Source organism: Oryx dammah, unplaced genomic scaffold (assembly GCF_014754425.2).
Source record: "Oryx dammah isolate SB20612 unplaced genomic scaffold, SCBI_Odam_1.1 HiC_scaffold_25, whole genome shotgun sequence".
NCBI lineage: Eukaryota > Metazoa > Chordata > Mammalia > Artiodactyla > Bovidae > Oryx > Oryx dammah.
In genome coordinates, this window is record NW_024070209.1 from 47199865 (window position 1) to 47216117 (window position 16253).

Genomic DNA, 16253 nt, shown 5'->3' on the forward strand with positions numbered 1-16253 from the left:
CTTTACAGAAGGCAGGAAGGAACCAAAGAAAGAGGCCCACCACTCCAGATTGGTGGTGGCATTCTGAACCTGCAGGGCACTCACTTAGAAAGCTTGTCTTGGGTGACCACAGATAAATAGATCTTTCACGATATACATGTATAGCAAATCAACACAATGTACAATACATTTAAAATATCAATATCTTATGACTTAATCAATTATACCTCAATAAGAGGAAAATTTATAAATAAATAAAATTTCACATGAAATTACAAAAAAAAAAAGGAGTAGCGGAAAAGAAGTAAGATTTCAACAGATGGAACTAGGGAACAGGGGATGGGGAAGCTGACTAAGCAATTTCATTTTGCAGTTTCCCATAAGTTACCCAGATATAATGAGTCCAGTCTGGGCTTTAACTTCACAGTTAAAATGCTCAGTTCAAATGCTCCAGCATCACCATCCCCATCTCCTCCACTCTCCATTGTCAGCTTCATAAGCACCTACTTGCAATCTAGCATCAGGTCCTACCCTGGCGGAGCCTCCTGCACTTGGTAGCTCTGGAATTAAGGTATTGGCACAGAGATTTTTGCAAATGCAAATGCCTTTCAGGTGTAATGAGTCCAGAGGGCTAGTGTACAACCATGGGGACGAGTGGAGCTGTGATAATTTGAAAAGTTCTATTTTTTTTTAAGAGGTTAGTTGCTATTGAGCTCTCATTTTGGCAAATCTTCACGTTTTTTCAAGAGAAGCCAGAAATCTTAATTTTTTTAATGTGCAACTTCCTAATTTTTTGACATGGCAGGTCAGTTTTTAATTAATTTTTATTAGAGTGTACTTGATTTACAGCATTGTGTTAGTTTCAGTTGCTAACCATAAGTTTGTTTTCTACATCTGTGACTCAGTTTCTACTTGGTAAATATGTTCATTTGGACCTTTTTTTTTTTTTTTAGATTCCTCATATAAGCCATATTATATGATAGTCAGATCAATTTTTTAAAATTAAACATTGAGGAGCCACACAGAACCAGTCTGCAGCCAGCTCCACCCAGTGGAAATTCCCTCATAAATGGGCTTCCCTGATGGCTCAGATGGTAAAGAATCCACTCACAATGTGGGAGACCTGGGTTCGATCCCTGGGTTGGGAAGAGCCCCTGGAGGAGGGCATGGCAACCCAGGTCAGTATTCTCATTTGGAGAATCCCTGTGGACAGAGAAGCCTGGCAGGCTATAGTCCACGGAGTCGCAAAGAGTCGGACACAATTGAGTGACTAAGCACAGCCCAGACCAACGGAGAGCAGAGAAGCAGCAATCACAGTCTCTTTGGGGCTTTCTCCTGACTTGCTCTCAGCCCAGCTTGCTTGGACCAAGGCGTGGTGCCCCCGCTGCCACCCCACTCCTTACCTGACATTTGGGAATCCAAAGCCCCACCCCAGGGCCCAGCTCTCACCTGATGTTCTCGTTGGGCACCTTGCCATATCTCTTGATGGCCGAACATTCGTTCTTGTGGTTCAACCAAGCATCCTTCTGGCAGGTGCGGTCACAGTAGTGGGCAAACTTGCACTGCCCACATCGATGGAGCTTCTCCTGCCTCTTGAAGCAGGTGTGGCACACAACATTCACCAGGCTGGAAATAGAGGGAGAAAACTGTGACCTTGGGGCACCACACCAGCTGTTGGGAGACTGGCATTTGGGTATGGGCTCAGTGGGCTGCCCTTGTCTTTCTCAGCTTCAGAGTCCCACCTTTCAAAATGAGGGGCTTGGGTTTCCAAAGGTCCCTTCCAGCTGTAACCATTCTTTTTTATAATTTTATTTATTTATTGGTGGCCCTTCTGGGTCTTCATTGCTGCGAGGGCTTTCTCTAGTTGCAGCAAGCGGGGGCTCCTCTTTAGTTGCAGTCCCAGGGCTGCTCATTGTGGTGGCTTCTCTTGTTGCAGAGCACAGGCTCTAGGGCTCCAGCAGCTGTGGGACTCAGACTCTAGAGCACAGACCCAGTAGTTGTGGCACACGGGATTTGTTGCTCCACAGCATGAGGGATCTTCCCAGATCAGGGATTGAACCCATGTCTCCTGCATTGGCAGGTGGATTCTTTATCACTGAGCCACCAAGGAAGCCCTGTAACTATACTTTTGGCAGATAGTTTTCAGTGAAACTAATGAAGGGGATGCTGTTGAACTCTGCATATAAACCCTTCAGTTTAATTCAGTAAGTATAGATTTACGACCTGTATGCGTTAGGCCCTGGGAATATCACAAGTTCTGGAGGAACAATTGAACCTGGGGTCACCAGGCAGCCTGAGCAGCACTGTAAGAGGAGACACAGGGTGTTCCTGGATCACAACATAGGAGTTCCCCTTTAGGAACTGGGAACGTCTTCTAAGCCGAGGGAGTGGGTGGAAATTCCTCATAGTGCTCTTGCTGAGAGTCACGGTCATTAGCACCGTGGCATGGGAGAGAGCATTGTGTCACGTGTCCTTCTTGTTCTTGAAATAGACTGTCCTTTCCTCCAAAGAATAAAAAAGTCATAATTATCTACAGTATAACGGGACATGACCTGTTTTACCCAAAATGACATCTACACATTTATGTCATAGTTCTGTGCGTTTGGCAAGAGTAAGGACGACAGAGTTGCTGACGTCACCAGTGTTATATGATGTGCTCTCTTGGCTCAGAGAGAAAGTGGAAGTGATAGGTGGCCAACTCCACAAACTGCTGTGAGGTGCAATGCCAGCAGTTAATCATAAAGTGCTCAAGGGTCTGAAAGGTTAGTGCCTACCTACAAGTTAGGTTATTCCCATGGTAATGTCTTCCTCACTCCCTTGTATTCCCTGAAGTCTTCCCAGCGAGAGAGGAAGAGTAGAATTACTTACAATTGCGCAGAATTGCAGCCCATTAATTACTTGAACAAGGAGTAGGCTAGGGACAGAGCCCCAAGATACTACAGTATAGACCTCACCCCATACTGGGTGATGGAGAGACCTTTACAACAGTGTATACAATCCCTTATCAGGCCTTGACTCGATTCAGCCACCAGTTCAACAATGTCTTGCCTTTATTTTGTCTCATCAGAGTCTTTACAATCACTTTGTTATAATAAATGTTTAATTACAATTCATAAGAAGAAAATGTAATCAATCTGAAATGATCTTTCTCCTAGTGAACTCATGGTGGGTCCCAAATGTTAACCATCAAATCTTTGTCTACAGGCTCCCAATCTGTTTTAGATTCCATTCTACAATTTTTAAAGTTTGGGGGGAAAAAAGCTACAAGGATATACTGTAAAACACAGGGAATATAGCCAATATTTTGTCATAGCTATAAATGGAGTATAACCTTTAAAAATTGTGAATCACTACATTGTACACGTGTGACATATAATACCATACATCAACTATAATTAAATAAAGTTCTAATACCACTTTCTGACTTATTTATTTTAAAGAAGTATAGTTAATTTACAATGTTTCAGGTACACAGTAATGTGATTCAGTTATACATATATATATATATCCTTTTTCAGATTCTTTTCCATTATAGGTTATTACAACATATTGAATATAGTTCCCTGTGCTGTATAGTAGGTCCTTGTTGTTTATCTATTTTCTATATAGTAGTGTGTATCTGTTAATCCCACATTCCCAATTTATCCCTCCCCACTTAAAACCACAACTTAGATTCCAGGAGAAAGACTGCTTCTGCCAGCCAGCTTAGCTGATGACCTTCACCAAGCCACATTTCTCCTCCTTAGTCTCATTTTTTCAGTCCCCACAAGAGTCCCATTTACACAGTGCTTTGCAATTTTCAGAGATATTTTTAAGCAATTCTCTTTTGTTAAACTGTCACAGCAACCCTTTAGTGTATAGGTCATCACTGTCATCCCAGGGATATTATTCTCATAGGGGTCCCTGGTGCCTGACACTGTTCCCAGCACAGAAGGCAGAGGACGCTCCCAAACCTACCTGCTTTGTGTACAGCCCTGAGTGTGCCCTGCCCCAACCAGTGGGTCCCTGCTCGCTCTTTCCTCTGCAGCCCTGGGTTGTATCATCTGTCAGAGTCAAGAGGGATGGAAAGGCAGCTGCTGCTCAGCTCCTTGTATGGAAATAACTGGTTCCTGGTCAGATAAATGCAAATAGAAGGCGCCTGCAAGGTGAACGAGCCCTCTAAAAACACAGCCAGAGAGGACTGGACCAACTGTTCTGCCTTCCTGGGCTACCTAAAAACTTGTAGCCTGAGAGGAGGTCTCCCCTTAAAAATTGCGGGGGAGAGCATCTGCCTTAAAGAAATCACATCCGGGAGGGGAGTTCAGGATGGGGGGACACATGTATGCCTATGGGCAATTCATGTTGATGTATAGCAAAAACCATCACAATATTGTAAAATAATTATCCTCCAATTAAAATAATTAATTTTAAAAAAGAACATCGCATCCCTCAAGTACCTGGAGAACTTTACAATATTTTAAATTCCTCCTTCCTTCCTTGTTCCTCCCCATCTTTCTTCTTTCACAAGTTTTTATTGGGCATCATTTGCAACAATGTGGATGGACCTGGAGGGCATCATGTTTAGTGAAATAAGTCAGAAAGAGAAAGATAAGTAATGTTTGTTATCAGGTATATGTGGAATCTAAAAAATAAAATCAACAGATGAGTATAACAAAAACAGAAACAGACTCACAGATGCAGAGAACAAACTAGTGGTTACTAGTGGGGAGAGGAAAGGTGGAAGGGTCGTAACAGGGGTACAGGATTAAGAGACACAAACTACTGGGATTTCCCTCGCAGTCACATGATTAAGACTCAGTGCTTCCAATGCTGGGGGATGCAGTTTCAATCCCTGGTTGGGGAACTAAGATCCCACATGCTGTAATGCAGCCAAAAGATAAAAAAATAAAAAAATAATTTAAAAAGAAGGTATTAAAAAAAAAAGTCTCATCGTAGTTGATAATGATTCCATGATCCTACCACCTCCTTCTGTAAAGACATATTTTTTAAAAAAAGAAATACAAACTACTATGGATAAAATAAATAAGCTGTAAGGAAATAAGCTATAAGGATACAACACAGGGAAATACAGCAAGTGTTCTGTAATAACTTTAGATGGAATATAATCTATAAAAACATTGAATCAGTGTGTCATACACTTGAAACTAATATGATATTGTAAATTAACTATACTTCAATTTTTGAATTTTTTGTTTTCTTTGTATTTTTTACTATATTTCCATTTTTAAAAGTAAATTAAAAGTTCTAAGTTTATTAAAAAGTTTATTGAGCATCTATTATGTGTCTTGCTTTGAGCTAGCTGACAGAGATAAAGAAGATACAGACTTTGCCTTCAAGCAGTCCCCAGTTTGGGCTGAAGCATAAACACATATAAGGAAGGTGAGGCATGCCCCCCAGGAATCCTGCTGCAGGATTCAAGGTCAAGGAAGGAGGAATCTGGGAAGGCCATCACCGAGGAGGCTGGGAGGCATGGTTCTGACTGTCTGAAGATGAGCCTGAGTTATACATGGAAGGTCAAGTGCTCTGCCACAGAGAGGCACTGGCATGAGTCAAGGGCTTCCATGGGGGAAGCAGTCAGGGCAGGTGTATCTAGCAGACAGGAGGGACTGTTTGACAAGATCACATTATCGGGAAATAATGTTGGAAAAAGACGGGACTGTGGGGGACCTAGAATGCATCTTTCAGTAATAAGACCTTATTCTACAGGCAGGGGGGCTGGGGTGGAGGGGACAGGAGGGGTCCAGTGGAGGCTTCTGCAGAGAGGAGAGACGTGGCCAGAGCTGGGACACTCAGTTTCTTTTTGCTACAGCATACACCTGATGTCATTTTTTAAACTTTTATTTGTTTGTTTTTGGCTTTGCTGGGTCTTTGTTGCTGCTTGGGCTTTTCTCTAGTTGTGACGGGGCATACTCTCTACTTGCAGGGTGTAGCCTTCTCACTGCAGTGCCTTCTTTTGTTGCAGTGCATGGGCTCTAGGCGAGTGGGCGTCAGTAGTGCTGTGCATAGGCTCTAGAGCTCAGTAGTTGTGGCATTTGGGCTCTGTTGCTCCACAGCATGTGGGATCTTCCCGGATGAGGGATCAAACCCGGTATCTCCTGCATTGGCAAGTAGATTCTTCACCATTGAGCCACCAGGGAAGCCCCCTAATCTTGTTTTTAAATGGCCCATGTCAATCCTTAAGGGATTCACATTTGCACAATTATTTACCTTAGCGGAAGTTAGGTGGTGCTACATCCCTAGACCAGACCTAGAGATTTTTAACACTTCTTTGATTAAAATAGCAACTTTCAAGATTTTCTCTGCCACAGCGCCCAGGACAAGGCTCACACACATCGATCAGACCTGGATGCACCTCCCACACTCTACCAAACCCCTCTTCCCAGACTCAGAACACATCTTCAGATGCAAATAAGAGAAGGTGACATTGTTTGGGAGACAACTTGGCATTTGACCTAATCTTTGCTTAAAAGGCTATTATCCCCAAACTTCTGCATTTAAGGATTAGTTAATTAAGTTTAGCAACACAGCTCACTATGGGTCATGTGACATATCAACATGTCTGACCTCTGCAGATGAATTAAAGTGACAAATTAAAGATATATGTCTAGGGAGGTGGGAGGGGGGTTCATGTTTGGGAACGCATGTACACCCGTGGTGGATTCATGTCAATGTATGGCAAAACCAATACAGAATTGTAAAGTAAAAAAAAAAAAAAAAAGATATATGTCTAAATCTACTCTGTGGTTATCCTTAACATCAAATGCAAATGTTGAAGACTGTAACCCGAATACTTTCACAGTTACTCACTCATTTTCTGATCTGCTCAGGAATTTATCTAATCCCTTTATTAAATTATTTCCATTTATAGCATCATTTATATCCCACGACTTACCCACCAGCTGTTACCAGATTAAGGTCACACATGTATTTGTGCATATGCCATGGTTAATTCTGGTGTTCCCATGGGTCCACATAGAATTACATGGGCTGCAAGCCCAGCCGTCTCTATTGGACCTGAAGAACCTCATAGCTGGCTTAATTTTCAAAAAAGCCCAGCTGACAGTAATTTGTTCTAAAATATCTTTCTTTTCAAACTCTCAGACTTAGAGAATGAACTCATGTTGTCAGGGGAAAGGATGAGTAGAAGGGATAGTTAGGGAGTTTGAGATGGACATGTACACACTGCTATATTTAAAATGGATAACCCACAAGGACCTACTGTACAGCAAGCTCTGCTCAATGTTACGTGCAGCCTGGATGGGAAGGAGTTTGAGGGAGAATGGATCCATGTGTGTGTATGGCTGAGTCCCTTCACTGTTCACCTGAAACTGTCACAACTTTGCCTGTTAATTGACTATATTCTAATACAAAATAAAAAGTTTTTTAAAAATCTTTATTTTTCTCATATTTTCATCTTTGATTTTCCCTGCTCAGATGGATAGATAGGTTCTCTTGGGCACTTCCAGCTCTTTAAACAGAATTATTTAGGAGTTGGTCAAGAACTTTAAAAAAAAATTCACTGTCCTTTTCACTTCTTAACATCCTGTGTGAAAAACTGGATTAATAGGAAGTGCATATTATTGGTTGAAGTAAGCTGAAAAATAGCCCCCCAAAATGTCAATGTCCTACTCCTGGAAACTACATGAATTACCTTACATGGCAAAAGGGACTTGCAGATGAAATTGAGATTAAGAACCTTGAGATGGGGAGGTAATCCTGAATCATCTGGGTGAGTCTAATGTAATCACTAGGGTCCTAACTAAGAAGGATACAGGAGGTCAGAGGAGAAGATGCTACACAACTGCTTTAAAGCCCAGAGATGCAGGCAGCCTATAGAAGCTAAAAAAAATCTTGGAAACATAGTCCTGTTTTATTTCAGCTAATAAATTTGTGTTGTTTAAACCACTAAATTTGTGATAATATTTTATACCAAGAGTAGAAAACTAATTGGGGCTTTCCAGGTGGCTCAGTGGTAAAGAATCCACCTGCCGATGCAGGAGACATCAGTTTGTTCCCTGGGTCAGGAAGATCCCCTGGAGAAGGAAATGGCAACCCACTCCAGTATCCTTGCCTGGGAAATTCCAGGGATAGAGAAACCTGGCAATCTACAGTCCATGAAGTTGCAAGAGTCAGACACAACTTAGTGACTAAACAACAACAAAGGAAATTAATATTTATTATTATAAACTTTTTTTTCCTGTATCAAAGTGAAAGTGTTAGTCACTCAGTCATGTCCAACTCTTTGCAACCCTGTTGACAGTAGCCCTCCAGGCTCCTCTGTCCATGAATTTCCTCAGGCAAGAATACTGGAGTGGGTTGCCATTTCCTTCTCCAGGGGATCTTCCCAACTCAGGGATTTAACCCAGGTTTTCTGCGTTGCAGGCAAATTCTTTACCATCTGAGACTTTACCATCTATACCTTTCCTGCATAGTCACATGTATATTTCTGTTTCTTACCTACAAGTCTCTGGATCTAACCTTTCTCAGGCCCCAGAACCAGATCTTGATTCTTCTGCAATTAATAGATGTATATTCTTTCTTTTATTATGACTAAATATTAATAATTGAATTGACAAGAACAAAAGAAAATTAGATAGGCAATGGTAGGCCCACTTGTAGGGGTTGGGTGGTTGGGGAGGATAGTGAAAAGCGATGAGAGACAAGATCCTGGGAGACTCAACCCCTGCCCTGGCCTGTGTGACCCAGGAAAGCCTCACTAAGCCTCAGTTTCCCCATCTGTAAGAGAGAGGACTTGAATGAATTTGATGGCTCTCAACCTTCTTCTGGGTTGAGGACCATTTTGAAAGTAATAACTTTCTCCCCAGAAATAAAAAGCATGCATCCACATACATTTTGATCCTCCTGTTGCAGGTGCTTCCCTAGCTAAGAATCCAAGGACCCAGGTCAGGAACCCATAGACTAGAGATTCTCTAAATGTAAGACATCTGGGACTTTATCAAATAAAAAGAAGAAAAAATTGAATAGTATTTTTGGCTTCTAGAACTGCCCATGGGCATTTTTCTTATGAAAAGTATATTTGTTGTATTTGATGCTAAATTAAATCAAAATAAGCTTTATTCTATATTAGCCTAACACCCCTGTCTTGCCACACTGTAGTCCCTTGCATGTACTGAAAAAAAATGGTATAACTCAGAAAATCTCAGATTGGAAGAGATCTTCAGTGTCCTATGATCCAGTTCCCCTCTATGGCCCGACACATACTCTACATCATCTCTGTTGTCATCAAGAAATACACACTTTTCACTTCCAGACTGCCAACAACCCTGTTCTACCTAGAAGGTAATAGAAACTCAGTGTCAGGGGCTTAAAAGCTTACAGATGCTCCAGGAAAAGATTTGGAACTAATAACATCTTTTTTGTTGTTCAGTCCCTCAGTCATGTCCAACTCTTTGTGACCCCAGTAACTATAGCATGCCAGCCCTGTAGTAATAAACAAATGAGCTACGATATAATTTTTAAGTGAGGGCATCAATAGAAAATAGACAAATTGCAGAAGAAGAAACATAATGACCAATAAGCATATTTAAAAGACTTTTCACCTCCTTAATAATAATAATAAATTCAAACAAAATAATGCTGGGCTTTCCTGGTGGCTCAGTGGTGAAGAATCCACCTGTCAATGCAGAGGACATAGGGTCAATCCCTGGTCTAAGCGGATCCCATATGCAGCAGAGCACCTGAGCCCTTGGGTCACCACTATTGAGCCTGTGCTCTAGGGCCTGGGAACTGTAACTACTGAGCCTATATGCCCTCAAGCCTGTGCTCTACAACAAGAGAAGCCACCAAAATGAGAAGCCTGAGTACCACAACTCAAGAGTAGCCCCTGCTCGCCCCAACTAGAGAAAAGCCCACGACAAAAACCCAACACAGCCAAAATAAATAAATAAAATTATATTAAAAAATAATAATAATTCTAAAATAAGTTTTAAAGGTTAGTGTTAGTCACTCAGTCCGTGTCTGACTCTTTGTGACCCAGTGAACTGTAGTCCACCAGGCTCTTCTGTCCATGGAATTCTCCAGGCAAGAATACTAGAGTGGGTTGCCATTTGCTTCTTCAAGGGATCTTCTCCCAGGGATAAAACCGGGGTCTCCTGCATTGCAGGCAGATTCTTTACCATCCAAGCCAGCAGGGAAGCTCCTAAGAATGAATATCTGCCATTACAGGAGGACACAGTTTCAATCCCTGGTCTGGGAAGACTCCCACATGCCTCAGGACAACTAAGCCTATATAAAATTAAGTACAGAGCAAAAGGAGAAGAGAGAAACATTGAACAACTCAAGCTTATCCACCATGCTTGGGGGCTCACCCACTTTCAAAGACCAAATCCATGAAAGATGACTTCTTGGTAAATTGACCTTATCCACCTACTTTGCCTTCATCCCCTTCCAGCATGAAGCTCAGAATCCCCCAAAAGCATGACACACAGGCTCCCTTCTAAACGTCAGTTTTGGTTGATTCGCAGTGGCTGCTGCTAGAAAGAACAGTGAGGCCAAGTAGGAGTTCAGGAAGAAGGTGTTGCCTGATTGACTAGCCATGTCTACCAGGGATCCTGGTGCCCAAGTGCTACTCATTTGCCAGGTCTCAATGGATTATCTCTGTTTTATTCTTGGCCTTTTATGTTTAAGCAGATGACCTGTTTTTCCAACCAACCAAATTAAAGTGATTTTAACCAGACCTAAGGGCTATATTACAAAGGCCTGAAGAGCTGCTCTGAATGCTAAGCCCAGTCTATTCTAACAAAGACACAATTCAACTTGCAAGTCAACATGACACAGTGCAGCATTATATTTTAAAGCTAAATATATCATGCATTATGAACCAGAAATTCCACTCCTAAGATACACACCCCATGTATCTGTTGACCAAGAGATAGAAACAAAAATGTCACATAGCAACTACTTGCAGGAGGATGGAAACATAAATTGTGGTACATACACATACAGAGCTTACTCATTTTGTTAGTTACACAAAACCATATGGATAAATAATAGAAGAACATTTGAATGAAAGAAGCAAGAGCATAAAACCACCTATAACTGTATACCTCGGCATGTTGATGTATGGCAAAACCAATACAATATTGTAAAGTAAAAAAATAAATAAATAAACAATAAAATTTTTTAAAAGATGAAAAACAAGCTATAAAACTAAATTATTTGTTGTTTAGAAATATGTACATATATGGCAAAACTATCATTGAAAACACAGGGGAATAAGTAACACGAAATTCAGACTACTATTGTAGTTAACTTTGGGGCAAGTATGGGACAGGATAGGGAAAGATAGGCAAGATGAATGTGATAGAATGTTCTAGTTAAGTAGGATGGTGGTTTCACAGGGGTTCATTTATTATAATGCTTCATGTATATTTGTGTGTGTACTCAATCACCCAGTCGTGTCTGACTCTTTACAATCCCATGGACTTTAGCTGGCCAGACTCTTCTGTCCATGGAATTTTCTAAGCAAGAATACTGGAGTGGGTTGCCATTTCCTACTCCAGGGGATCTTCTCAACGCAGGGATCGAACCCTCGTCTGTTGCATCTCCTGCATTAGCAGGCAGATTCTTTACCACTGTGCCACCTGGGAAGCCCTGTAATGATTCACAGAATATATACATATACATACATATATATTCCATGTATTGTTTGCAAGAAGAAATTTTCATTTAATGCACTACTCAACTAAAGATAAAATCTTCATTTTGGAAGGTAATGCAGGTAGCCTGGTTTGTAGTAACACAGCGTTAGAAAATGCTTCTTTCATAGAGTGACTTTTGTGGGTCACCTGGTCCTACCTCCCCAGTCAGGTTTCTCCCTTACAGTGGCTGAATCTCACCAGGACCCTAAAATTGGAGTGAGGATAGGATGAGCAAAACTTTCCTCTGATGCTTCTCTAGGCTGTCTCAGGTACACCTGAGCAGTTCCCTCATCTTTGCAGTGATGAGTTTGATTATATCTCTTATTTTTTAATTATGAAGCAGTCATTTCAATTTCTATGTTTCTTTCTTTTTTACTGAAATATAGTTGACTTGAAATGTTGTATTAGTTTCAGGTGTACTGGGTAAATCACTTTTAAAAATAATCTATGCCAAAACCAATACAGAATTGTAAAGTAAAAATTAAAAATAAATAAATTAATTAATTAAAAATAAAAATAATCTTTTCAATTTTTTAAATCATTTTAAAGATCATTTACTCTAATCTTCCTAATCTTTATTATTATTATAACAATAAGATTTTATTAGCATTTTATCTGCAACATGCACTAAAGTTGTTTTTATATAGTTATTACTTCAAATGAATGATGAATTTTTTATAATAAACAAAACATGTAAACAATCTGAATGTCCATTTATACAGGAATGGTCAGAAAGTATGCAGTCTTAAACTCTACAAAGAGAGTATAGTAACACAGAAGATATCTAAATCATTAAATGAAAATCTTCCCAGGTTGGGAAGTGGTAAAAAAAATCTGCCTGCCAGCTCAAAAGACACAAGAGGGGGAGGTTTGATCCCTGGGCCAGGAAGATCCCCTGGAGTTAGAAATGGCAACTCACTCCAGTATTCTTGTCTGGAAGATTCTACAGACAGTAGCCTCATGGGATATAGTCCATGGGGTCCCAAAAAGTCAGACATGACTGGGCATGCTCGAAGTTTAGATAAGATCCCAACTAATAGTACAAATAAATGAAACCTATGTTTTAAAATGGGTTTCCCTGGTGACTCAGTGGTAAAGAATCTGCCGCCAATGCAGGAGACTCAGGTTCAGTCCTTAGCTTGGGAAGATCCCTTGGAGAAGGGAATGGCAACACACTCCAGTATTCTTGCCTGGGAAATCCCAAGGTTAGAGGAGCCTGTGGGGTCACAGAGTCGGACATGACTTAGTGAATAAACAACAACAACGTTTTAAAATAAGCTGGAAGGAAATAGACAACTATGTCAATGTTAGCTTCATGTGAAGATACATTTTTTTCTTCCTAAGTTTTACTCTTGTAATAGAAACAAAATCCACTCAACTTCGGACACTTTTGAAAGGGAAACTGATTGGCAATGTTGGTTTTTAGGGAGTTGAAGACACCCATGGATGTTCTATAAAAGGCAAGATGGTGACTCCGTAGTAGTACTAAGATCATTGTTCAGAGTTCCTGTGTTTCTAGCTTTTTCTGTCTTAATTCTGAATCCAATTGATTCCTCAACTGCTCCCAACACACCCACACAAGTAAATAAAGTAAGACACACTCCCCCTGAAGAAGTGTTACTGTCATCTCAGCCTTTCTAAATTCCTCAGCTGTAGCTAGCCATATACTCCATTCACAGCCTTTTCCCTGAAGGTCTTGGTGGGCAGGAAGAAATGAGAATTTGAATGCTACTTAAATTATCTCTGAAAAGCTGTGCCTATTCTCAGGATGGTCGTACAGTGAGTCAACCACCAAATCGAGGTTATCAGAGGCCATCTTAATTTAGACCACATCAGTGTCAGTCAGGTCACCCCAATTTGGGGGCTCAGAGAATACTGTCATAATGTTATCACAGTGGAGGGTTTTTAAAAAATAAAGAGCATTACTACTGGTTCGGGAAGATCCACTGAAGGAGGGCATGGCAACCCACTCCAGTGTTCTTTCCTGGAGAATCCCATGGACAGAGGAGCCTGATGAGCTACAGACCATGGGGTCACAAAGAGTCGGACACGACTGAAGCGACCGAGTACGCACGCATGCAAAAGTGTGGTGGGCAAGTACGGACAGGACTGTACGGGGAATGGGAAGGCAAATTAATAGATCCTCTTTGCAGGGCCTATTAAAATGGAAAACTGCGCACCCCAAGGCACAGTGATTTCTCTCCTAGCCAGTTCTCCTAGAAAATAATCACACATGCATGCAAGTGGACATGGTCAAGGATTTCAATCACAGAAACATTTGTTTGTATGAAAAACTGGAAACCACCAAATGTCTCTCAACAAGGCAATAGGTTTGCAAAAGTTCATATATTCATATGGTAAAATATCCACAGCAGTTAAAATTGGTGGTCCATAGCATATGGATCAACATGGATAGATCTACATGTAGGCAAAAAAAAAAAACAAAACACATCTTTGAGGATTTAAAAGACGTGGCTATAGACTTAACGGTTCCCATGAGGATAAATATCAAGACATGTTGTTTAGTGAAAGGAGCAAGTTCAAGGATAACATCGAAAGTATGATATTATTGGGAGTTCCCTAGTGACCTAGTAGTTAGGATTCTGTGCTTTCAGTGCCATGTCCCAGGTTCAATGCCAGGTCAGGGAACTGAGATTTCCCCAAACCACACAGTGTGGCCCGGAAAAAAAAAAAAAAATATATATATATATATATATATTTATATATATATATAGTGCCATTTCTGTTAAAAAGAAAAAACAAACTACAGCTATGCATTTTGATAAGTACATATATATATATATATATATATATATGTAGAGAGATGTAATAGTACAAGAACATTCTAGAAGGAAACATATTAAAGTCAAAACAAGGAGTACCTCAGAGGAAAGACAGAGGGAACTGGGACCTGGGGTGGGAAACGTGAAACAGGATTACAGGTCACTGGGGATATTCTACTTTTCAAAGGTAAATGGATTCCAGTGTTACTTGTGTGTTTGTAATTACTTTTTAAAAGTCTCAGCAATCACGTAATCTTCTAATATATTTGTTACACCTCCGGAGCAAAAACTGTGGAGCCTTCCATAGAAGAGCGTCTCTTGGACACCACACCCACTCTTCATCCCCTTTCCCTCCACCTTCTCCACACACAGCACTCCCACTCGGGCAAGTTCACTTATGTTCTGAGTGCTTGTGTTGTGCTTGGTTGCTCAGTAATGTCCAACTCTTTGCGAACCCATGGACTGTAGCCCGAGAGGCTCCTCTGTCCATGGGATTCTCCAGGGAGGAAAACTGGAGTGGGTAACCATTTCCTTCTCCAAGTGATCCTCCCCACCCAGGGATTGAACCCAGGTCTCCTGCATTGCAGGCAGATTCTTTACTGTCTGAGCCACCAGGGAAGCCCAGTATCCTGAGAGTATGCCCTACAGCCTTCAATCACCTTTGCAACCCTCCTAGACACCGGAGCAAATCCCATTGACCATGACCCTCTGCAGAAAAAGTATTGTCAGCAAACAGCTGTGCATGTACCCTTCATTATCAGTAGCCACGTGAATTATATCCCTTTCCATGATCATTTTCTTATTAATTGGAGGATAATTGCTTTACAATGTTGCGTTAGCTTCCGCTGTACCACACTGTGTATCAGCTATATGTACACATATACCCTCTCCCTCTTGAGTCTCCCTCCCGCCCCAACCCTATCCCACCCCTCTAGGTCATCATATCACCAGGCTGAGCTCCCTGTGTTATACAGCAGCTTCCCACCACCTACCTATTTTACACACAGGAGTGTATATATGTCAGTGCTACTCTCCCTCAATTTTGAGAGCAAAGTATTTGAGAGTGTGGCACTGGCCAAATCGCCAGGAGGAAAGAAGGCAACAACCCACATTCCATACCTGTCAAAAACCACAGCGGAATAAGCCCGCTCAGCGAAGATGATGTCGGCAGCACAGAACTCCTTCGTGGCCTTCAGACCTCTGCCTTTGCCCTCAGCAGTGAAGACCTCCACATTCTCCATTTCCCCTATTGTCATCTCAGAGTCTTCGGGCAGCTCGGCAGATATTTAAAACTGAGCCAAGTCCCTTGTCCTCGCAGCTATTTCAGCACCTTCAGCATCCCAAAGAGCAAGTCTATAAATGGACAAGCACCTCCCCTTCCCTACCCCCTCCAGCCCCTGGGCCCTCTCTCACCCCCCCTTCTGCTTCTTTTCCTGGAGACCGGGATGGGGCAGGCCAGAGGACAGTGACCCAGGAAGGATCCCCTCCACCTCCCAGCCAAGCTGACAAAGTAGAAAAAGACCATGGGCTGGTATGCTTCTCAAATTGGGCCTGAAAACTTTGGAAAAGTTCCTTTGCAAGGAGTAGTTATGTCCTGGATTGCAGTCGTGCTCAGCTTTAGTTGGAATGGGCAGCACTTGGTCAGTAGGGTATTTTTAGCAACCAGATGCCTCTGTCAATCCAAAGCAGAGACAGCTGAAGTGGTCCAAGAGAAGAGGCGAGGTGATGCTTGCTGCTCTGGGACCCTTCAGCTGTCAGGCTTGGACTTTCTCAAGTGAGATGGGCCCCTTGTTTTCTCCATGGGTAGACTATTGGCAGAAAGTAACAGATG

At 41.6% G+C, this 16253-nt stretch overlaps 1 protein-coding gene across 2 annotated transcripts in view; it reads right to left on the reverse strand.

Annotated features, from left to right (window-relative positions):
- SMYD1 (SET and MYND domain containing 1) overlaps window positions 1–16050 on the reverse strand; it is a 47555-nt gene extending 31505 nt beyond the window's left edge. Inside the window, exons 1-2 of one of the 2 annotated variants that reach the window (XM_040224257.1) lie at window positions 15542–16050; window positions 1429–1605 (exon numbers count right to left, since the gene is read on the reverse strand). In XM_040224257.1, coding sequence (XP_040080191.1) covers window positions 1429–1605; window positions 15542–15678 — 314 coding nt within the window. In that variant the 5' untranslated portion in view covers window positions 15679–16050. The remainder of the gene's footprint in view (window positions 1–1428; window positions 1606–15541) is intronic. The other variant, XM_040224256.1, reaches the window with a different exon arrangement.
- Window positions 16051–16253: the final 203 nt, after the last annotated feature.